Here is a 24,588-nt window from a genome sequence, read left to right on the forward strand (position 1 = left end):
TCTGCTAACATTCTGAAAAAGTGAGAGTAGTTATAAAAAATGTTGCGTTCTTATGATGTTATCACGTTGGTGTCGTCCGAAGACATTTGCTTTCCAGACAATAACTTGAGTATAAGTTTATGGATCTCGGTGAAATTGTACCACAACGTTCCATACCTCTAAAGGAAGGTGGGGATTGATTTTGGGGGTTATGGCCCAAACCGTTTAGGAATTATGGGCCAAAAACAAGCATTTTTCTTGTTTCAGGACAATGACTTGTGTATAAGTGTATGGATCTCTTTAAAATTGTACTACCAGGTTCCATACCTCAAAAGGAAGGTATGGATTGATTTTGGGGGCTATGGCCCGAACCGTTTAGGAATTAGGGCCACATAAAACTAGGTTTTTCATGTTTCCTGACAATATTTAAAGTATAAGTCTATGGATCTGTATGAAATTCTACCACAAGGTTCCATACCAAAAAATGATGGTTGGAAATGATTATGGGGATTATGGCCCTAACTGTTTGGGAAAAAGGGGCCAAAAACAATACTTTTTTATTACTTTGTATAAATTGCTTAATTCTTGAGCAATTCCAGAGGGATTTAATTTAAAGTCTTTAATTCTTGGGGTTCTTAAATATGCTGAATCTAACATTGCATTAAGATTTTTGATTTTGGACCCCGTTTTAAAATTTGTCCACATTGAGGTCCAAAGGTTCAAAATTAAACTTTGTTTGATTTTTTAAAAAAAATGAATTCTTAGGGTTCTTTGATATAATGAATCTAACCGTGTAATTACTATTTACATTTTGGATTTTCAGCCCCATTATCAAATTGGTCAACATTGAGATCCAAAGGGTACAAAATTATAATTTGTTTAATTTCATCAAAAAATTAATTCTTGGGGTTCTTTGATATTCTGAATCTAAACATGTATTTAGATTTTGGATATTGGACCATAAGAGAAAAGTCCAGTTCCAATTTTTAAGTTCTTAGACAACATTCATTCTGTGACAGAAACGTATATTGGGTCAAATATTTAATCAAATTCCAAATTCAAAGCTGTATCAAGCTTGAATGCAGTGTCCATACTTGCCCCAACTGTTCATGGTTCGACATCTGCGGTCGTATCTAGCTGCATCCCGCGGAGCATTTTATGTTCACCTTCATTCATTTATAAGTAACAGACAAAAGGATCCATCATGGACTTATTTTGTAGATGTATCCTTATTTCCTACATAGTTCCAAAAACTTTATTTTAGATCCATACTGAATTCTTACAAGAGGCCCCCAACAGTCTGAATTGTTCACCTGGTAAAAAATATGCAATTAATGTTTGCTTATTTGTAGATATTTTTGTAGGTCTTGTAATAATAATCCTTTTACTGTAAAACGTTTATAGGTCTATTCAAGTTTTTTAGATAAACAAAACCCTTATTTAATGGCAATAAATCCTATAACTAGTGTGACAATTTGGTGATGTTAAATTACTTGTAAATTTTATTTTGCTGATTTTTTTTGCATTTTAAAGTTTCTTTTTAACTCCTTTACTTTTTGACAAAAAATGAAAATAAGGATAGAAATCGTCATTCAAGGGAAATAACTTCTATAGTTCAAGTCGGTTGACAATTTTGACCATGATGACTGATTTGTAGATTTTATTGTGCTGAACATTTTTTGTTATTTTACTATTGTTTTTTTATGCAAAGTTTGTGCAAATTGGGTAGTCGGTGCAATTTGGGTACAGTTACGTTGGGCAAATGTTTTTTTTTCTAAACTTTTTACTGATTTTAACAGTGGAAATTCAGTCTGACTTTAATGGTGCTTGTTTAAAAATGAAATAAATGGAGAATGTGTCCATGGGACCAAGATGATGCGCCCCGCTTGCATATAACGTTTTAAAGGGTTATAACTCAAGAACGATAAAAGTGACGCCGCCCAAATTAGAACTCGATCTTTATTTTATGGTAATATGCATCGTGTATACGTTTCATAACATTTGGTTGAGACAAACTAAAGTTAGGGAACGGAAGAAAAAAATTCAGCAATGTTTCCATATGTAAGGGACATAAATCCAGAACGGTAAAAGTGACGCCACCTAAATTCGAACTTGATCTGAGCAGTGTGTATACGTTTCATAACATTTGGTTGAGGCAAACTTAAGTTAGAGAACAGAAACTAATTTTTGGGACGTACGTACGTACGGACAGACGTACAGGCGGACAAGGGTAACACTTAATGCCTCCTCTGTCGGGGCGGGGGCATTAAAAAAATCTTAAGGGTAGGTAAGGTTAGGCCTCAGTTAAAACCTGCCTAATTTCTTGTCAGTTACCCTTATCCTGTTGTTGAAATGTAACCTCCATTTAAAGGTCACCTCTCTTTAATAAGTCCTGAGGAAAACCTTAATAAACATATTAGAAGGGGTTTATGATATCAAATATTGGATTTTATGTTGAGTTAGAAGAGAAAAAGTAAAAATGCATTATTAACAGCTATGGGTATTAAATAATTCTTTTCTTCAAATGCATAATATAAAGCAAGGAAAATGTTGGGTTAGAAATGTGAACATTTTTCTAATATCCTAGTGTTGAACATAAACAAAATTAATGTAGGCTGTCATATGTAAAGAGAAAATTTGGAGAAAAAAGTCCATGCTTTCTTGTTAATCATAGAACAATTTTGTTGTTTATTCCTGTTTCCAGTTTAACTTGGCACAAAACATCTTGATTAAGTCACCCTGTTACTGAGTAAGTACACCAGCACTTCTCATATGTATCCCATAAAATGATAGGCACTTGTCTCTAAAAAAAAAAACCTATATACTTTAATAATATATTTTATTTTAAAGTATATAGGTTTTTATTTAGAGACCAGTGCCTTAGCATACAATGAAAATAATGATTACCAAAATTATCATGTAGGAAACAACTTAACACTATAGTGGGTCATTAATACTGGTAGAGTTCCATTATATATAGAACAAAATTTCAATAGGAAACCTTTGGATATTGGTTAAGTATTTCAACAGAGTTAAAACACCACCTGAACTACCAATAAGAGTTTCCCTTAGACTAGACTTTCTATAATTCAATTTCAAAACTACTTTAAAGGAATTTTTAAACTGCATACTAAGATAAAGTTTTTGCAAATGTTTTCAATAAACAAAATGTTTTTTAAGTATGTCGATAATCCGTTATGCAACTAAGCACTCAGAAATATTTTTATTTTACAATAATAGGCAGTCAGAAGCACAGTTTCTTAATTCAACAATTTTTCAGGGGAGGTAATTTATTTTATTATCTATGAAACCATAGGGTCAAAACTATTTCTTACATCATTTAACTGTTACAGATTTTAAAAAGCCAAGGCTCTTGTAAAGCTAGAAAAGAAGTTGTGCATATTACTACTTACGAGTTCCTATAGCCAGTACAATGCCAGTGCTGCTGTGGATCTTGAGAATGGTATCCTTTGTTAGATTTCCTTCAGCCCTAGGAATGGTCTTTTAATGTTATGTAGGCAGTGCAAGGACAGCACATCAAACAATTTACGCTTTGATCGTTTTTGTTGAATGTGTATTGCAAAATCTAAAAGTTTTTTGTTCTGTGACAGAACAGAATGCAAACTTCTGATATCTTCTGACAATAATATGTCTGAAGTTTCTATGTCTATGTCACAGAAATTTTTACTAATGCAACTACAACACACAGATGTGTTGAAAAAACTGAAAGTACAATTCATCCGATATGTATTTCTAAATGAGACACATAACCATATAATCTTTGGAGTCCCCTGCCATGTTGTTAGTATTATTTAGGTTTTTCAGCTAAAAAAGGTAATGAAAGGGAGGCAACTCTCATACTAAAAAGGATGATTATATGAAAGATTTCTATGCTCATTGTGAAAAAAGTACTGTTTACCCCACCAATGCTATGTTCTAAAATGATCATCATCACTACCTCATTTTAAAATATCAATACTATATTAAATGATTTTTGGTGCAATTTATATAATTTTCATGTGCAAATTGCCATGAATTTGAAAAAAATAGCAGCAAGTGTCTCCAATTATTGAGCTATAACAATATTAATTTAACCTCCAAGGTAACCATAGCTAATAATTTTGTTTCATAAGAGCACTTCAATAATATCTATTTCATAATTATGCATCTCATTCCAACATGACTTTGGAATTTGGATCTAAAAAACTGCTGATCGAGACTAAACAGCTCATTCCAAAATATGACATTCAATTTCCATAGCAACAGTAGTAACTATGTCAGATCACTGCATATTGTTTAATTACTTATGACATATAAAGTGTTCCTACAAAATATTATGAAAATCTGTAACTATGCATGTCCTATATAAAATAAAAAGATGTGGTATGATTGCCAATGAGACAACTCTCCACAAGAGACCAAATGACACAGAAATTAATAACTATAGGTCACCGTACGGCCTTCAACTATGAGTAAAACCCATACCACATAGTCGGCTATAAAAGGCCCCGAAATGACAAATGTAAAACAATTCAAACGAGAAAACTAACGGCCTGATTAATATACAAAATAATGAACGAAAAACAAATATGATAAACAACAACAAACGACAGTGGTAACCGGTGTAACAGTACAACATAAGAACAAACTATAAAAATCAGTTAAAAAAAGCAGAAATACATCTAACAAAAGCATAGAGTGCACGTGGCAGGGTAGTTATACATCCCCAAAACAAAAAGACACTAAGTACAGATCTGAGAGTACTCGCAGTTACTGGAAGCTGGTTTAAAGTCAATAACAACTAATAAAAAAATCATGCATCTAAGACTAAAATATCAATCAGTACACATCCAACAATCAATGGATTTAGTTTGATCCTTAGGGAGAACTCATGTTAATACCTATAAATCTCAAATGTATGTATAATATTTCCAGAAATGCTATTTATCGAGGTAGAAGATCAAGGTCATTCTGTTGCAATTATTTATTATTAGGCTTTGAAATTTCTATCAAACGTGTTACCTTCGAAAAAGTTAAATACTACGTTATTCTGGCGTTATGTGCAAATAGGAACAGATCTTAGTCGGAACTTAAGCATTGATAAATGATAATACTTGTATAATTTATTGAATGGATTATTGATTTTGAAAAAAATCTGCAGTCTGTTTCTGTAGATGAAAATAGGATTTTTTTTAGTGATGACCTTTAAACTTTATTTAAGGCATGATGGTACCAGCTTTTATATTTACGACACATATTTTAAATAAGTAAACGATTTAAGCTTTTCAATGAACTATTATAATGCCATGAGGTAGGTAGGTAATTTAAATTTCTAAAATTGTTCTGTCCGCCTCTCCATTAATACGTTTCCAACATAAAAGATTTAGAATACATTGAAATATCGCTTTTCATATAATGATTTATTTATTTTTTTTTTAATTTGCTTTCCACTGACTTTATAAATTAAAAGTATATGTTTAGTATTAAACTATTATACAAAGTATAAGACAAAAACGGTAGAATTGTGTCTTGCTGCCAGTTACAATACATATTATTATGGTATTATTTACTTTTAACTTGTAATCATTTTTAAAAATATGTTAAAATTTCCTTTAAATAAATGATTTTATACGGTTTTAGGTAATTGCAAATAAATCATAAAGAAAAATATTGGCTATCGGTCGTCTTGACATTTTCAGTGATATTTATGAAAAGGGAACTATTTATTTATATCTTAAAGTACGTTTTATTTCTCACTGTTAACTCATGTTCATAACATTTTCCTTGTTTTATTTTACTTTTTTATTTGACGTAATATTGCTGACATTATAAAACATACGAATTTGTATTAATTGGTCTTTCCCCAGCATTTGACAGAATGGCATCTTGCGAATATTTGACAACCCGTCAAAACAGATAGTACAATCTATCAAATAGCGACATCTAGGTGCATTTAAAATTGAATTATATGCCTCACTTCACGCCGCTAATTTATTGTTTTACTTGGGGTTCCAGGTTCAAATTAAATGCAAACACCATCATTGTAAATTAACGAAGATGAACTGTGCGTTCAGAGTTGTTTGAAAACAGTCATTGATTTATAAACTGCATAACGGCAGAAGAATACATTTTTCAATTATAACACATTACCCACTTTTTATTGTGTAAGTATGTGACCTGTAGGTTTTAATGTTTACAAACATTAAACATAACTCTAATTATTTATTTTTAGTGTTTGGCTTCCAAATTTAAAACTTGTACTTCTGATTGCACTTATTATTGCAGGAATACCAACCCGTCACTGTATGATCGGGCTTTTGATTAATTATGATTTCTCGCGGATTAAAATCAGTCCTTATTGTTCTTTATAAATTCATCTTAGATGCCAGGATTAAAATTTTGTACGCCAGACGCGCGTTTCATCTACAAAAGTCTCATCTGTGACGCTCGAATTTAACGTTATATAGGGCAAATAAAGTATGTTATGTTAAATAGACTGTTGTTTGTCTGTTATGTCGTTTTTCGTTGGGTTTTTTGCCATGGCGTTGTCAGTTTTGTCTTTGAATATCATGTTGGTAGCTTGTGCTTCTCTTTTGAAAATAAATCATGAATGATGTTATAACGTTATCAATGTTATAGATTGATTTTTGTGTCCAACTGTATATGGTTAACTGACTGAATCTTCTTTTTTTCTATAAAAGTATCATATGAATTTCAATGTAGAAAATTTAATTTAACAGAATGCAATGCTGGTTTTTACGGCAACGGATGTCTTGAACCATGTTCAGCAAACTGTATGAATCCACAATGTAATCATGTGACAGGAGAATGCATCGGTGGATGCAAGGATGGATTGCAGGGATTCAATTGTTCACAAAGTTTGTTGTTTTATTTACTAGAAACATTTATTTGATTGTTTTTCTTATTAAGATAACGAAAAAAAGTTATATCTTGGAGATCACACCAGTCCATTTAAGCTGAATTGTGCATTTGTCCAAACTCCATTTTTTTTTAAATATGCAATATTTACTTCATTTGTCATAGAGTGATTTAGTTTAATGTCTATTTATCACTTTTATTTAATTAATGTGTCAGTTGTATTAGCGATCCAACTATTTTGCCTCTTTTTAACCCATTAATTTTAAAAGAAATATTTTTATAGGATAAAATTTGAATGAACTTTTATGTAATACACAATGTACATTTTGATTCAAACCCCCAAAAAATAGAAACTTCAGTGCCAGGAAATTAAATTGTCAACTGATTGTTGATCGATGTTTACATACATATTTGATATTAAAAATGTGCACATATTTTCAGCTTGTCCTAACGGTCAATTTGGGAATAACTGTTCTAAGTTTTGTGATGGATGTATATCAAGATTGTGTGATCATGCTAGTGGAATGTGTGAAAACAAAACCAGCTGTAACCCTGGTTATAGAAACTCTGACCATTGCAACATAAGTACGTAAAGTTTTTGATATTTAAACTCTGCAACTATTTCATTATGAAATACAAAATCGTCAGATAAACGTAAAAAGACAAAGTATCAAAAGTTTGATATAGTAGGATAAACAGGTGTATAGTATGATTTAACAGCAATTAAACTTCAAAACGATTTGTTGCTAAAAGTATTACCAACTTCCATTTTATTGAGCAAAGGTAAGCAAGACAGTTTCTTGACAAAATATTTTCTCGAAGCATAAACACAAACTTAGTGAAATGAAAACATCTCACAATTACACAATGGTTAGAAGATTTTGTTTATTCTAATATATAAAGCAGCGATATGTATTTATTTTCTTGGTAAATAATAACAGAATAAAAAAACTTAGAAACATATTGAGTATTCTTGAAGAGAATCAAATGTAAGCAAACATCCCGTGTTTTAAATCTAAGGATTTAACAACAAAAGCATGAAAAGTATAGGTATAAACCGTGTCTTTCGCCAATTAGATTAAAATATCTGATCATTCATTAAAACGTCATCAAAGATACCAGGCTTCTAATTTGGTACGTCCTACGCGCGTCTTATCTACATGAGACTGATTAGTAGTGCTCGAAACCACAAAGTTGGAAGGCCAAATCAAATACGAAGTTAAAGAGCATTAGAACGGAAACTTGTCTCTTCTTTGCTTATCTGCAGGCAATTATTTTCTGATTTATTTGTTTTCTATTTCTCCTAGGTATGAACTAGTGTTCCGACTCTTTTAGTATGTTTTAAAACTTTTCCCAATTATTAAATGATGGATATTATTGATTACTAGCTTGCCCTTATAAATCCAGAACGTGAGGTATATTATCCCATTTGTGATATGAGAAGTTTTTCTGAATTGATTGTACAATTTTATTCTCGTTACTGGTTGTATTGTTCCTTTTTAGTAGTCCGACTGTTCCAATTTGTGTGAAGGTAGTTAAAACCGCCCATGAGAAAAAATATGAAACTTCTTTCATTAATAAATTAACCTATCATTTAGCTTGCTGCTTTTGATAGATGAAGATCCTTATATCATACCTATCAACAGCTTATCATTTTGGTTCAGTTTTACTTTCATAAATAGACTTTCCGGGATATTGTTTTCCATTGATTTTGTTTTTCAGTAGCTTTTTAATTGCTGAGTGTAATAATAATCCCTAACCTTTATCTGTATCTTGGTTTTTGCTTAACATGCGGTAATTACCTACTTCTGGTAATGAATATTCTGCACATACTTGTTTGTATCTTCTATTTTGAGTTTTTCTTTAGTTATTCCAATGATATTCGGCCTACTGTCTCTATTGCCAGCAGATGGTTTTGCCAGGTTGTTTAACAGTTGATGTGCATTAGTCCAAAAACTCTTGAACTTGGATAAAACTATTAAATTATTAAGATCTCAAAAATTAACTTCTATTTTAACGGGTTGTTTTTATTCAGTTTCTTCCTACTTGCTAGTAGATCTTTTTTTTTTTCATTTTGACCAACGTTCTTGCTCACGAGGACCCCTTACTTTTAACAGGTACTTCTCTAATACATCTTCTTTGTCTGTTCTTCCACAGTTTTTGATCACTGCTAACTCTTTTATACTGAGGAATACTGAATTGGTCATTTCCTCCTTTTTACAATCTCTCTTACAGATTCGTCCAGTTGAGTTATTCATCTCTCACTGATTTCTTTACATCCATTTGAGACCGGACAAAAATATTAACTTCCAATGACCAGCAAAACGGGTCCCACTAGACAAGAAGGCAGTAATTACCCTGCTGCAAATGAGAACACGTCTGAATTTTTAGGTGATTCTTGCTACTCAATCTTCACTTATCCTTCCGGAGCACATGAGATCACCCCCGATTTTTGGTGGGGTTCGTCTTGCTCAGTATTTAGTTTTCTATGTTCTGTTTTGTGTACAGTTGTTTGTCTTTTCGTTTTTTGCCATGGCATTGTCAGTTTGTTTTCGACTTATGAGTTTGTATATCCCTTTGGTATCTTTCGCCTCTATTTTCTCTTTTTTTTTTGTAAATGTTACTGTATTATTCCATAAAGTACTAAACCATCATAAAAAAGGACAAAACTGCTTGATTTTTATATTGGAATAGGCTTTAACCTATCTTTCAGTAACTGAAAAGACACTCAGATCTGTACTTTGTTTTTTTGTTAGTTATTTTTGTGCTTTCTATCAATCTGATGAGTTAAGCCCTTTTCAACTGATTTTTATAGTTTTTTTCTGTTCTGGAGACTGTGGTTCAGTGATTGTCGTTTGTTTATTGTTTTGTACATAAATCTGGCAGTAAGTTTTCTCTTTTGGATTGTTTTATATTAGTCATTTCTGGGCCTTTTATAGCTTTCTATGCGGTATGTGTTTCGCTCATTGTTGAAGGCCGTATGGTGACCAATAATTGCTAAATTCTGCGCCATTTGGTGTCTTTGAAAGTTGTCTCATTGACAATCATACCACATAGTCTAATTAAACACTGTATCTTTTTATATCATACGATATCATCAGAATAAAATATCGAAAACTAGGTAAAGAGAAATGATGTACAAAAATACATCTTTTATAAGAAAATGATAGTTTTTATACTTGATTTGAATTGATTGAAGCTATGCTATTTATTCCTCAGTGTGTGCCGATGGGGAATTTGGTGTTGATTGTGTAAAGAAATGTTTCTGTCTAACCGAACCTTGCAGTAAAGTAAACGGAATATGTCCATCTGGAGGTTGTAAAGAAGGATTGCATGGTGAATCATGTAGCAAAGGTAAAAAACAATCATAATTCTGATTAAAACTCATTTATTGAAACATATTGTCACAGCAGTACAGAAACATCTTTATTTGTGAAACGTGTATACAATGTGCGATGTTATCTAAAATCTTAAATGTAAAGAGTTTATTTAGTTGACATACTGCATTGTAATGCGTTGTAGGATTTACTGTTCGTTTTTTAAAATTTCGATACATTATGATCGGGTAACATAGATGGCTGCAATTATCATTGTTATTCCTTGTAAGTTCCAATTTTAAACTTTTTAAACTCAGAAAAGTTACCTTGTCAGTATAAGGAATAATATATTAGGTACTGCATGACAAGTTTTCTTTCAAAGAGTATTGAAATCTATTTTATTTGCATCATAATCTACACCTCTGAAGTAAGAAACTTGTTTTCTTACAACTAACTTCTCAACTTCTCCGAAAGAAGAAAAAGAGGACAAAATAATGTTTATTTTTACAATATGAACTTCCCTTTCGTCGAATTTATTATCACAGCTTTGTGTGTATAATTTTTACCTTCAAACAAATTGAGAAATTATAAATTTTTACGCTCATAAACTGTTTTTGTAAGATGTGATGTCGCACTTTGATTAGTAATATCATCAGCGATTGTTCTCATTTTGCATGCCTTTGCAACTAGATCATATATGGGCTAAATTTTCGTAATTTTCGTAAATTATCATTTTTAGTTTTACCTTGAAATTATGAAATGTTTTCCTCTTATAGTTGATGTGTTTCCCTCGGTTTTAGTTTGTTACCCTGATTTGTTTTTGCTTAATCGAATTATGACTATTGAACAGCGGTATACTACTGTTGCATTTATTTAAAATCATGTTTAACGCCTAATGTCACTAAACAAATCATCAAAGTGACAAGCTTATAATTTGGTACATCAGACGTGCGTTTCGTTTACATATTACTCATCACTGCCGCTCGAATCATAACAGTTGAAATCCTTATCAAATATTACGAAGTTGTTGAGCAAGTTGTGTTTGTATGCTAGTTTTTGGTGAACATATTTCGTCCTTTTAGTATGCAAAGACGTAGACATATATATATCTCAATATGCATACCTACACCTGAAGCTACCATCACTTTCTTGTTGTAGTCAAGGGCCTATCGAAATCCTAATTGTTTATGTTCAATGACATATTAATGGATCAACTTTCCAATTCTTATTCACTGCATTTATAAAATCAAGATCAGGTAAGTTAAATAAATGTCACAATTAAGACAGATTTGATGCATGTACTAGTGAATAGATTTTACATTAATTATTGAAATGGACTCCTTTTTACAAATAGACTTATGATTCAGGAAGTCAGTAAAACTCAGCTACTAGTATAACATAATAAATTTTGTTCAGCAGAAGCTCCTTTCTGTATATACCTCGGGCAAAATGTAACTCAACCAGTTATTTTTTCAATATATATTTTCAAAATCATGTGTGTCGATAATGAACAACACCGACGTATAGATGCCTTAATTTTAGACAATTGTAAATAACAGATTTAACAAAATACTCGAGAAAAGCTATCTTTCAAAAGGACATTTAACTATGTGTTTTGACCAAGCTGGATAAGTAATTGTTGTAAAACTTGGTACTGTCCAGTACCTTGTTTGTTTATTTTGATATTTAGTGACAAAAACTGTGTTTTATGCCCAACCTACGACAGTAGAGGGGCATTATGTTTTTCGGTCTGTGCGTTCGTTTGTTCGTTCGTCCGTTCGTCCGTCCATCCGTCTGTCCCACTAAAGTTTTTGGTCAGGTAGTTTTTGATGAAGTTGAAGTTCAATCAACTTAAAAACTTAATACACATGTTCCCTATGATATGATCTTTCTAATTTTAATGCCAAATTAGAGTTTTGACCCCAATTTCACGGTCCACTGAACATAGAAAATGGTAGTGCGAATGGGGCATCCGTGTTCTATGGACACATTCTTGTGTGTATAATGAGAGAGATAGAGAGAGTTTGCAATGTCCATTGACCAATATTACATAGATATTTAAGACGATGCCACATAAAATAACTAATCCTAATTGTACCCACTAGCTCCATACTTTAGAACATAATCATCAAAGTGAAAAAGAAGAACTTTTATTAAAAGGAGTCAAAAGGTCATGAACAAAGGGATTGTCATTTTCTTATTTTTACTTAACCATTGTATTGTAGAAAAAAAGGCTTAAATTGGTAAGGTATTCCTTTGTACTTCTAAATTAAAGACAGTTAACATTTGAACACAGTGACTGTAGATTTCCAGATTATCTTACGAACTTGTCCCTTTGAATTAATACACACAAATTCCAAAGTTTTCACCCTATATTTCAGGATGTGACAATGGTAAATTCGGTCGAAATTGTGCAGAATTCTGTGACGGATGTATATTTAATTTATGTGATAAAAAAAATGGATTATGTGAAAACACGACTGGATGTGAACCTGGTTATCTATACGATGAATACTGCAACAATAGTACGTAAATTATGGTATATACTATAAAGTTTCGTTATTCCACCTTTTATTTGAGTCAAGCCAAGTTGTCCATTTCGCATATTTCAAACGGCCGATTCAAAACATATGAGTATAAGTTGACAGATCTTTCCATAAAGGTTTGTAATTTTACTTTCCGAAATATTTTAGAACAACACTGCTGCCATTACTAGAAGTAAAACTTTAAGATGAAGTCTTACAAATAGCTCAAAAATTTATTGAAAAAATATTTTTGATTTGATATAATCATGTTAAAATAAGGAGATTTGGTATGATTGTCAAGGAGACAAATATCCATCAGAGCTAAAATAAAGTGGTAGTAAGCAATCAAAGGCCACTGTACGGCCTTCAACAATGATAAAAATCCGGTACCGTATAGTCGACTATAAAAGGACCCGACATGAAAAATGATAAACATTTCAACCGAGAAACCTAACGGCCTAATTTATAGCTAAACAATATACGAAAAACAAATATGACTGGCATGAACCAACGACAACGACAGTACACTACAGGCTCTTAACTTTGGACAGGCACATACAGAAAGTGACGGGGCTAAACATGATTGTGAGCGCGCAACCCTCCCCTTAACTGCGACAATGGTGTATAATAAACAATATAAGAACAAACTGTAAAAATCAGTTGCAATTGGCTTAACTCAAATGATCGGTACCAGGCACAAAAAGCGCCAACATAAAAAAAGACACAAAAAAACGAAACAAGAGTACTCGCAGTTATTTAAAGCTAGTTCAAAGCCAATTACAACAATAATTGCATACTACTTGATGAGATCAATTGAAGTGGTAAATTCTTATCCTAAATTGTTTTAACATTTGAAATCCAATATGACCGAACAATTCCATCAAGTAAGTATATCGTAGCTGACCAGCCTTATGATAACCTTCTTTTGAAGTTCATGTCCGTTTATAGTACATGGAAAAAAATGAAAGAAGATAAAACAAATAGACAATACAAAACAAATCAAAGACATCACCACGTCAAAAACAAACAGATAACAGTAAAATACACAATATTGCACAAGATGAACCAACCAAAAACGGTAGTCAATTTAGATGCCAGATGCTCCTGGAATATAGTAATCCATGTACCTGTATTGGCATTCTTCATTACGCTCACTGCAAGAAAATAATTCCTGTGCAAAGTTTCGTTCGATGATGCCTGAAACGATTGCAAAGAGAACAGGCTGTGTCTTCAGCAAGTAAAAAATATATGTGGTCATCTGAAATCCAAATATTCAAAGACAGTCTACCATTTCTGATGGCGTCCGCAATATTTGACAAGGGCTGACTTCATTCAAACATTAGGATCTTTTGGTTTAATAGTTTCATTGAACGCATTGACTTATTCTTAATGAAATTGTTGTTAAAAACGGAAGTTCTGAAATACTATATTAAACCGTGAGATCTACACTCCATGGCGCATAATAAAAATAAAAATATGCACGATGGAAAAAACTCAAATCACCTCCATTGACGTAACGTTTATTGTCATGCTAATATCGCTATCTATTTCCACTTTATGTACGCAAAGATATGATTTAAAACTTACTATATATCATGTATATGTGGTATCCTTTATTTCAAATTCTTTAGATTTGATTCGACCAAAAAACTCTTAAAATTTTTAAATATTTAGCGGTTAGACATCATTTAAATATATATAAGAATTTGAGGAATTTGAAGTTATATGGTAATGTTAGTTCTTTTCATTCTACCTGCAAAACCATTATCTGCTCGTAAAATCTTAAAGAACAAGCCGGCAAGAGTAATCGTAATAGAAAGTCAGGTCGGGGAGTAAAAGATTAACTTTTGTTTTTAATTCAGCTGATGATTCTTGTAAAAAATTATTTAAAACTTTTAAAAAGGAGATCATAGAGAATAAAGCAGTAAACATGTCAAATTAAATACTTTTCGGTTAGGGCGTTTATAAATGTTGTTAAACTGTTTCTTGGTATTATTACATGCCTGACTTAAAGACATCATCAGAATTATGGATCAACTGCTACAATTGTTATCTAGAAATCTCAGTATTCGACACAATCAATAAGTTTGTCGGAAAAAACTATCTTTATGTAAAGTTTCCCTTAAATTGTGCTAAATGGATATGTTAGTAATATAGTAAACATTTATTTCTTAATTTGATTGTTTTATCATCATTAGAATGCAAGAACTACATTAAAATTAATGTTACATTTCATTATATAATTTTTTATTTATGTATACGCGTACACAATTGAAGTTCAATAAACATACCACGATGAAATATGGAAATTAGGAAATCCTTATTTTGAATAAAAAGAAATTATGAAAGCAAAGAAGAATGTTCAGTTGCTAATCTCTTCGATGCATGACACATCATTTGCGACTACAATAATCATTTTAAGTTCGCCAAAGCATGATCTTGTTAATGATTAACAAAAATAAAGAATAACCTTTTTCTAATGATGTATGAATATTTGCTGACCATTCAAATCCGGGTCATAGAAATTGCGTGTAACATACAACATTAAGGAGATGTGGTATAATTGCCAATGAGACATCTATCACCAAAGTTCAAATGAAGTGAATGTAAGCAATTATAAGCAACCGTACGGCCTTCAACAATGAGAAAAACCTGTACCGTATAGTCGGCTATACAAGGCCCCGACATGAAAAATATGAAACAATTTAATTGAGAAAACTAACGGCCTAATTTATAACAAAACAATTTACGAAAAACACATATGACAGACATAAACCTACGACAAACACTGAACTACAGGCTCCTGACTTGGGACAGGCACATAAAGAATGTGGCGAGGTTAAACATGCTTGTGAGGGCTCAACTCTCCCCTAATCTGGGACAGTGGTGTTACAGCACAACATAAGAACAAGCTATAAACATCAGTTGACAAAGGCTTAACTGATCAGATCAATACAATGCAGAAAAAAAATCTAACAAAAACACAGACCGCAGCAATGTATTTATACATTCCTTACAACAAAAAAGACACAAGTACAGATCTGAGAGTACTTGCAGTTACTGACAGCTAATTCAAAGCCAATTCCAATTAATAAATAAATCATGTATCGAAAACAAAAATATCAATCAGTACATATCCAACATCAAATGGATTTAGTGTAAAAACGTTATTAACAGTCAGAGAAGAACATTACCTTGTGCAATGCAAAAGTACTGGTATCGACAGATTGTAGTATTTTGAAAGTGCATATGTGTATAACAATAATATTAAGTATGCTTTTAATTTACTGATGACAAAATCAATACTTATACCAATAAAACAATATTCAAAGATCTAATTACAGTGTTGAATTGGTAACCTTTTAGAATAAGTTATTTTAAGGATTGATAAGTTTACCCGGATCGTATCTATATTTCCAGACTCGGTAAACAACATCACCGTAAAATTTAGGATGTGCTATTCCGTTTAAAATAAGTTTTCTACACGAAATTTCTGACTTAATAATTTACTGGTAATACATAGATACGTTCATTTCAGACGAAATGCGCGCCTGGTGTACAAAATTGTTTTTTTACACGAAATCCCTGACTTAATAATTTACTAGTAATTAATAGATACGTTCATTTCAGACGAAATGCGCGCCTGGTGTACAAAATTATAAGTCTGGTATCTTTGATGAATTTATTTACAAGCACTTAGTCGATGCCACTGCTGGTGGAGGTTTCTTCTTCGAGGCTATCACCAGCGCAGTAGTCAGATCTGAATTAGCATTGATATGGTCATATTTATAACTTATCTGTTTACAAAACTTTTAAATGTTCGAAATACTAAGGAGTTTCTATCCCAGGAATATATTACCTTTGCTGTATTTGGTAAAATCTTCCAGAACTTTGGGTCCTCAATGCTCTTCAATTTCATACTTTATGTGATTTTTTAACATTTTTGGTTCGAGCGTCACTGATGAGTTCTTTGAGGACAAAGCGCACGTCTAGTGTACACATTTATAAGGCAGGTTTCTATGATGAGTGTATTCATAGTTTAATTCGTTTTTGTTGTGGATACGCATTTACAAATTTATTCGATAAAGTGCTGGTAAATTTGATGCGTGTTCAATACTTGTGACTTTGATTGGGTCCATAAGCAGATTACAAGATTTATATGAAATTTATATTTTATGAAATAATAAAATTTGTTAAATAATTAATCAGTTTCAATAAACGAATACTCGGTACACATAGTGTACTAACTTTTATTCGAAAACTTGAAATTCTACCATCAAAATCTATTAATATTCCACTGTAAGTAAATAAAAGGAAATTATAAAAATTTGGCATTCTTTTAAAAAAAAGAGTGAAAAAATATCAAAGGTGCAATCATAACTCATTAATCGAAAAGAGACCGTTAGAACCATTGGACAAAATAGAAAAAAATAGAAAAATAACTGTGAAAAGATAAGCAACAGTCTACAAAACACAACATGGAAATCTAAAGACACAGCAATACGAACCCCACCAAAACCTGCGGTATCAGGTAATCCGATAGAGTTAACAGATCAATTAAACATATTCATATTTATTACATTCATGATTAATTCACAAGATCATGGGTATAACCTGATAAGACTGACACTAAATAAACATCGTTTTCAAAAAAATTAATGCACAGTTATTTTAGATATTTTAGTTATATTTATACTGCAATTTATATTTTAATTCGAATTGACAAGTAGTAGACTGGTGACCTTGACAACAAACTAACCAATTGTGGGATAGACAGTTATATTTATCCCGCCCGTCTTTTTATACTTTTCTCTGTTGACAATTATACAACCTGCATTTCTATGTATGTTTCATTTGTTCATTTTCTTTAAAGTATAAGACATGACCTCTATAATCAAAGTTTCAAACTATCAATCAATAGGTATGATACAGTATAAAGGTACGACTCACTACAACAAAATTGACCTTAGATGATTTAGGTTGTTCTGTTTTGGATCTGTTTATACTTTCATACCTTTCATTATGTAAATTTATATATAATGTTTACGTTTCATGTGAACAATACAGCACCTTATCAAATAAAATCTACAATCATCAACTGTCTTTTTTAAACGTTTTTCGTTTTATTCAAAGAAAAGTTATTGATTATGTCTTGATAGGGTCTTTCAAAATTGTGACCTTGTACATAGATATCAAATTTTAAATCTAGGATGTTCCATAAACTCTCAAAAAGCGTCCAAATACTGGTAAGTGAAATTTAGATGTATGTCTTCTCACAAGTTTACAACTGATCCTGTTTTAAATTAATAATTCTATACTGTTAAAATTTGAAGTCTTCAAATAGAAACTATTTTACATACACAGGCTATCGGATTAAGAATATATATATCAGGATAACAGGCCCCTTGTCATAACACGGTCTTAACAACATTCTATTTTTGCACTTTTAAAGTTTTATACAATCAAGAATATCCGTTCCTTCATTGATAAATTTAATTTATTTTTGCTATATTACTAGCATGTGACGATGGATATTTCGGGGCAAACTGCACAAGCAGGTGTAATTGTTTGAATGGAATGTGCTTAAAATCAACAGGAAAATGTGAAGGTAAGAAAATTAATTTCAAAGTTGTTGATTTTGTACAACATATATTTGTTTCTGTTATTCTTTATTAAAAAAATATAATGTTACCATATATAAGGCGACCAACAGCACCTGTTTTTGGCCGTAATGTTAATGTACTTCTCTTTTGGCCATATAGCTTTCAATTTGTGTACATGTCAGGTTTTTGGGATCTCGTTTGCCGAGTGGTCTGTGTAGTTCATCTACTGTATCACTAGCTATCAACAATGATGATTTGATTCTGAACCCCGCACGTGGCCAATCTTAATTGACTCGGATTGTCCTTTTCCTGCCGAATATATGTGGTTCTTTCCAGGCTTCCTCCACCAATATCAACTAACCGCCACGATATAGCAAATAGAACTGATAGTTGCGTTTAACACCATCAATTAATGAATCATGTCCGGTTTTCAAATTGATTTTCCTAACGAGAGCTTCGAATCCATTGAATTCATTAAGTGTTATTTCTATTTGCTATCACAGGGTGGATAACGCTGCTAGAAGACTGCTAGTCCTTTCAATGCCCTAGGGTAATCATTCTGTCTGCCTAATCGTCTGTTTGTATGTATGCATGTCCGTCAGCACTTATTTGTCCCATTAAAAGTCAAAATTACATCAACCGATGTTCATGTGTTTCATACACAGTGAAAATACCTATCAAAGGAAGTAGTTCTCTTTCGATTTGGTTGAAAACTTTTTTCCCAAAATTTGAGAAGTTTCTTTTTATTCAAGAATATCAACAAAAATAACGTATCATTTACTTTTCTAAAAATTGTTTGCCGGTTAGAACAATTTTCTGGGGGGGAGGGGGATCGGGGCCGAGATTCGCAATGAAAACATAGTCTTTGTTATAAAATTTAAAATTATGAGAAACGTTCGTGTAAGCTAGGGTAAAAATAAAACTTTATATACATAAGTATAAGAATAAGCTATTCCGAAGTGATTGAAGGTGACAAATAGTACTAGAAAGTGCGGTCTTACCTTACTTTTTTTTTTTTCAAATTTATCATAATTTTGAAAAACATAATTCAATATAAGGATTTCAACCTGATTGATATATAGGTACAATATGCTATTTCTAATTCATTCTCGATGTCGAGATGTCAAAACTTGTTTTTTTCAAAGCTTTTGCAAAGATTTCAAGGAAAATCGATACGTAGGTTAGTTAACTGTTCCAAATTAATTTCCTGTGTCAATAACTTTTGGATGCCCCCGATTTACGAATTGACCGCCAAAATACATAGTGTTTTGATTTGAACAAAATTTCATATCTAAAGAGAACACATCTTGAATTCAATCCTCTTCGTAATAGTAAAAGTTCAATGATAAGTTAATATTGATATTAAAAGACCTCCGAACAAAAAGGGATGTTCAGATCCCCGAGCCCGAAGGGCGAGGGGATTTGAACAGCCCTTTTTGTGAGGAGGTCTTTTTATGTCAATATTAACTTAATCATTGAACTTTTACTGACTTACAAACAGTCAAAATCATAAGAAAAGTACACAAATACTAATTCCCCTGAATTGGACGAGTCTAAAGATGTTCAACTTTATTGATAGTTAAACATTACTCAGACTGATATGTACAATTAACAGTTACCAAATTGCAATGGAAACGGACCGATTAAATGGCAGTACATCATTTAAATATTTATTTATTATAAATTTGTTAGCATTAAAATAACACCAAATGATAGTTTTACAAACTTAAGCGGGTAAATTCATATATTTGAATCCAACTTTTCGAAATAACGATTTCTTATTTAATAAATGAGGCAATCAAAACCCTATACATACCTCATTTATAACTGACCAATGAATATTCTGCACAACAAAGTCTTGTTATATATATTTGATGTTTTTAATCTGTCACGAATCATGAAATAGATTCGTAAAGACCAGATCTTAGAAAACAGTAAGTAAACTCTTCCGACAATTAACTTTTGAAACTGCTTGTTTCAGAACTTTTAATCGAACAGACCTAGATGTATAAGGCCCTTCACAATATTCATCCGGTAAATGTTCATTTTGTTTTTGATTCTGTAATTTTCCAACACTACGTTACATGCGAATGCCAAATAATTAGTGTTGTCTGTTCAGTCATATTAAATAATAGATCTTGCTTTTTTGGTTTTTTTTTAATAAAAACTATGCATGCAAACTTCAATGAATAAAATCGTATTATATGAAAACAAACTTTATAATGACACTGGAAAATGAGGGTATATTGAATAAGGACAAAAATTGACTTGCAACAGCTGACCACATTCGGACCACTCAAAACATTGTTGCAAGAATTTTTAATTTGCCGAGAGCGTTGATCCATGAAATCTTCTCTGAAGTCGATCATCGATGTTTACGTGTAGTTTGAAATATCATTTCACGTATCCAATTTAGGTTAGATACTTATAGCTCGCTTTAGTAACTGTGAGAATTCTGTGAAACTATTTTGTTTATTGTACTTGATTTTTTTTTTTGTATGATATTCTGTACTACCGCTCTCCTTGATGGTCTCGAGAGCGGGAGGTCGTTTGTTCGAATCCCGACCGGGCCAAACAAAGACGTTAAAATTGGTATTTGCTATTTCAACGCTAAACTCCTGGCATCATAGAGTAAGAGCACAGACTGGTCGGCTCAGAGTCGGAAATGTGTCCCTGTCGGGTGACTTTTCTTACTGCGAACTAATATCTTGTAAAATTACACGTTAAAAAAAAACACTCAGCGTGTCAGTCTAGTAAAAAGCGGGGTTAATACTCATATCATATTTACATGTTATCGTCCTGAATATTCATTTTATATGCCGCTGGTCGTCATCCATTATCATCATTAATTTACCGTTATATTATACAGTGTAGTGTATTTCTTCTACTGTTTTATAGTACAACTTCTTAAATTTTCACCGATCAAAATTAAAATTGGGCAGGTGAAATTTTTCAACCAAACACTTCTTGTGATTGTTGGGATACCTTTGACGGTAAATAATATTAAATCAAATGTGTGTTTTGGGATATATAATATTTGACGGTAAATATTATTGAATTAACTCCGTATAACTATTATTTAGTCATGGGGCGGTTTTGAGCATTTTATTCTGTATACTCATCTTTCTATAAAAACTGAATGTTGAATCTTAATGTTTTGATTTGTCTGTGTCTTTGGGTTGCTGTCGCATTACTGTATACCTTTATATCCTTTTATTGAAAACAAAATGATTCACTTGGGTATAGAGATATTGACAAGATATGGACCTCTCCCGTCCCACAGTATACCCTTGCCTTGGGTGCGTTCGTTTAGCTTGTCGGATATATAAATGCGCAGCTTTGTCTGATCGAAATAGGAATGTATTTCCGATGACTGGTGTAGTGGGAATTCCACGCTATCTATACGTTAAAAACATTAGAGGGAAATACGATCTACGCATGAGTTGAATGATTGAAATGTGTAAACAACAAGAAAGATCGGCTAAATCTTTTCAAATAAGTCGCATGGCTGATTTTTACACATTTTTTTGCCACTTTTGCCAGGACAATTGAAGATGAATTTTTTTTAACAAAACCGATTAGCAAGATAATATCTAAACAAAAAAATGAAACGCTCAAAATAAGTTGAATCCTTATATAAATTAGTGTCAACATTTTTTTATCCATTTTTGCTTTTATGTCAACTTTTATACCAGTCTGAGATATAAATAAGCTTTAAACAGCAAATGTTGTCACCTAGACGAGACAGTCGTCATTGTACGCTTCAATATAAGAGTTATTGCCACTCAATGAAGATTGGTTTTCTGTTCTAATCCCCTCTCCTATTAGTTTTGCTGGAAAGGATACAATGTAACCCCTGATGTGTACTATGACAACGTTTTTTAATGTTAAAAAAAGATTAAATGCAAAGAGAAAAATGATCGAAGAAATGCTAAGATTTACGCTTAAAAATGCAAATGTAAATAAAATTAAAATATATAAAATTAGGAAAACTTAAAGAGACAATTATCAACTGAAGACAAATGATTATATATCACTAAATGAAGCTGGTAAATTAATTGCTCCATTAATGTCCAGTGGCAAATATGTCATGCATATTCACGGCGAGTGGATCAACCTGAAGCAAATGATTACAATTTTAGAGTGGCACTTTTTACAATAAGCTTAAGGCAGAGCGTTCGATTGAGGTAAAACGTATGCCGTAATAGAATACAGTTGAACCATGGTCGAAGTCGTGTAAGTTAAGCTATTAGCCCTCCTTCCCTTTTTCTTCCACGGTAGACGAATGTCAAAAACAAAACGTCATGAATTTACAATCACTAACGGCCACTATAAGTAAATGAGATATATGAACTTTTTTTGTAAATAAATTCCTATTGCAGCCAACGTCACCAGGTTCGAGACAGGTTAGTATTTCCAATAAAATACCGTTTGATTATTGACCGGAGATATAAAAGCAACCAAAAGCACATTGAATAAAAAAATTCTAAAATAGTAAATTTTGGTATTTTGCTGGGTGTTTTCCCGATCCTATTTCGGACCCCCTGATTTTAAAAGGGCGTATCTAATTAGTCATGCCCGATTTACTTTTAGTAAACTGAACCTCAACTTAAAGACCTACACCGGGTAAATAAGTTCGAGGTACAATAAGTAGACAATAGAAATCTTTTGTGAAATGAGATCGTCCTAGGTCTCTTAGATAATTATTTTGCGTTGAATAACAATGAAAAATGCACGAGCAGGTTGGTAATCATAATTAAAGAAAATTGATATATCATGAAAGTAGTGAATTGCTTGCTTGCATGAGTATTTTTTTTTTTAATCTGTATCACACTAAAAAATTTGCAAGCGGGAATCTTGCTGACATGTCAATTTTCTAGTTGAAAATCTGTTATTGTGCTTAATACGCATGAAACGTTTACCACTTATGTTAAACAAATAACAATAAGGTAATTAAAAGTATCAGTGGCCCAACTTTATATGGCCACTACAGAACAGGATAGTCTGTTTAAGTTCTATAAATAAAACATCATAGAATAGTTGTTAGCTTTTACATCATTTAGTCTCTGGTTGAGAGTTGTCTCATTGGCAATCATGTGACATGTTCTTATATTTATATAGTATTTCATCTATTGAAGTTGAATTTAAAATACATATTTTCTCAGTAGAATTGAACACTGGCGAATCTTTTTCCCCTAGAATATTTTATCAATAAATAAAAAGATGGACGCATATCTCAGACCTAATTACTTTTTCAAAAAACAACGGCAGACAATATCTGTTAACCAATCATTGTTCTTTACCTGTTAATAATTTACATTACATTTTAGAGGATTGCAACACAATTCCACATTGCAGTCCTAAGTATGAAATCGTCCAAATTATAATTGCATATTGTTATTCTAAACTGTTTCCCAAAATTGATCGCCTTGAAATTCATTAAAACATTTTATTAAAATCAAATATGTCAATAAAGGTTTTGATTTTGTAAATATTGCCGGTATTTTTAATGATCATTCTGTTAAAGAACAAATTCCTGGCTATTTTGATAATACTGAACTCCCTCTTATTTGTTATGTTTACAAAAATATACCCGAAAGTATGTGTTTAATTATAGCGAAGTGTGTAAAGATGTTAATATCATTGACAATACACCTACGTCATGACATTGCAGTAATTCCGAATACATATATGGCCCCAGTTCCCATGTTATAACAGGAGACCTTAACATCGTTAATGACCGAGAGATGAAATCATTCCTCAGTAAAGGACCTAAATATCGTCCCCCGTCAATTATTAATTGGAATGAGTGTCGTAGGATTATCCACGACTCACTCCGTACTTACTGCTCGAAATGGATAAAACGAGAAAAGGTTGACAAAACAACCACAATAGCCCTATTTCTCGTATCAAACATAAGCTAAAAGAACTCGCCATAGAATATGTTTTTGTCCCGGCTGATAAGGCTGCTTATAATGTCATTTATTGTTTGACGTAAATTTTACATTGAGGTTCTGCAAAAGGAAATCATGAATTCACCAACATTCAAACTGACTCCATTTTCGGAAAATGACATCTTTAACAAACAAACTTTTAGCTACCTCTTTACAAGCAGAACCAAATACAATGAAAGTTCCAACTATGTACTGTCTTCCGAAGCTGCACAAAACACCTTATAAATATAGAATTATTTCTTGTTCAAGCCATTGTTCCACTACTAAACTGTCTATTCTACTTACTAGTACACTTGGTACTTATAATTTACCGTTATATTATACAGTGTAG

The 24,588-nt window shown here is 32.0% G+C and overlaps 1 protein-coding gene across 2 annotated transcripts in view; it reads left to right on the forward strand.

The window, feature by feature from the left end:
- Positions 1 to 24,588, forward strand: part of LOC127724556 (receptor-type tyrosine-protein phosphatase T-like) — a 177,609-nt gene that overhangs the window by 121,500 nt on the left and 31,521 nt on the right. For both annotated transcript variants that reach the window (XM_052231547.1, XM_052231540.1), the window contains exons 9-13: positions 6,720 to 6,857; positions 7,300 to 7,443; positions 10,078 to 10,212; positions 12,557 to 12,700; positions 18,219 to 18,308. In XM_052231547.1, coding sequence (XP_052087507.1) covers positions 6,720 to 6,857; positions 7,300 to 7,443; positions 10,078 to 10,212; positions 12,557 to 12,700; positions 18,219 to 18,308 — 651 coding nt within the window. The remainder of the gene's footprint in view (positions 1 to 6,719; positions 6,858 to 7,299; positions 7,444 to 10,077; positions 10,213 to 12,556; positions 12,701 to 18,218; positions 18,309 to 24,588) is intronic.

The sequence above is a fragment of the Mytilus californianus genome, unplaced genomic scaffold (genome assembly GCF_021869535.1).
Source record: "Mytilus californianus isolate M0D057914Y unplaced genomic scaffold, xbMytCali1.0.p SCAF_1, whole genome shotgun sequence".
Classification (NCBI taxonomy): Eukaryota; Metazoa; Mollusca; class Bivalvia; order Mytilida; family Mytilidae; genus Mytilus; species Mytilus californianus.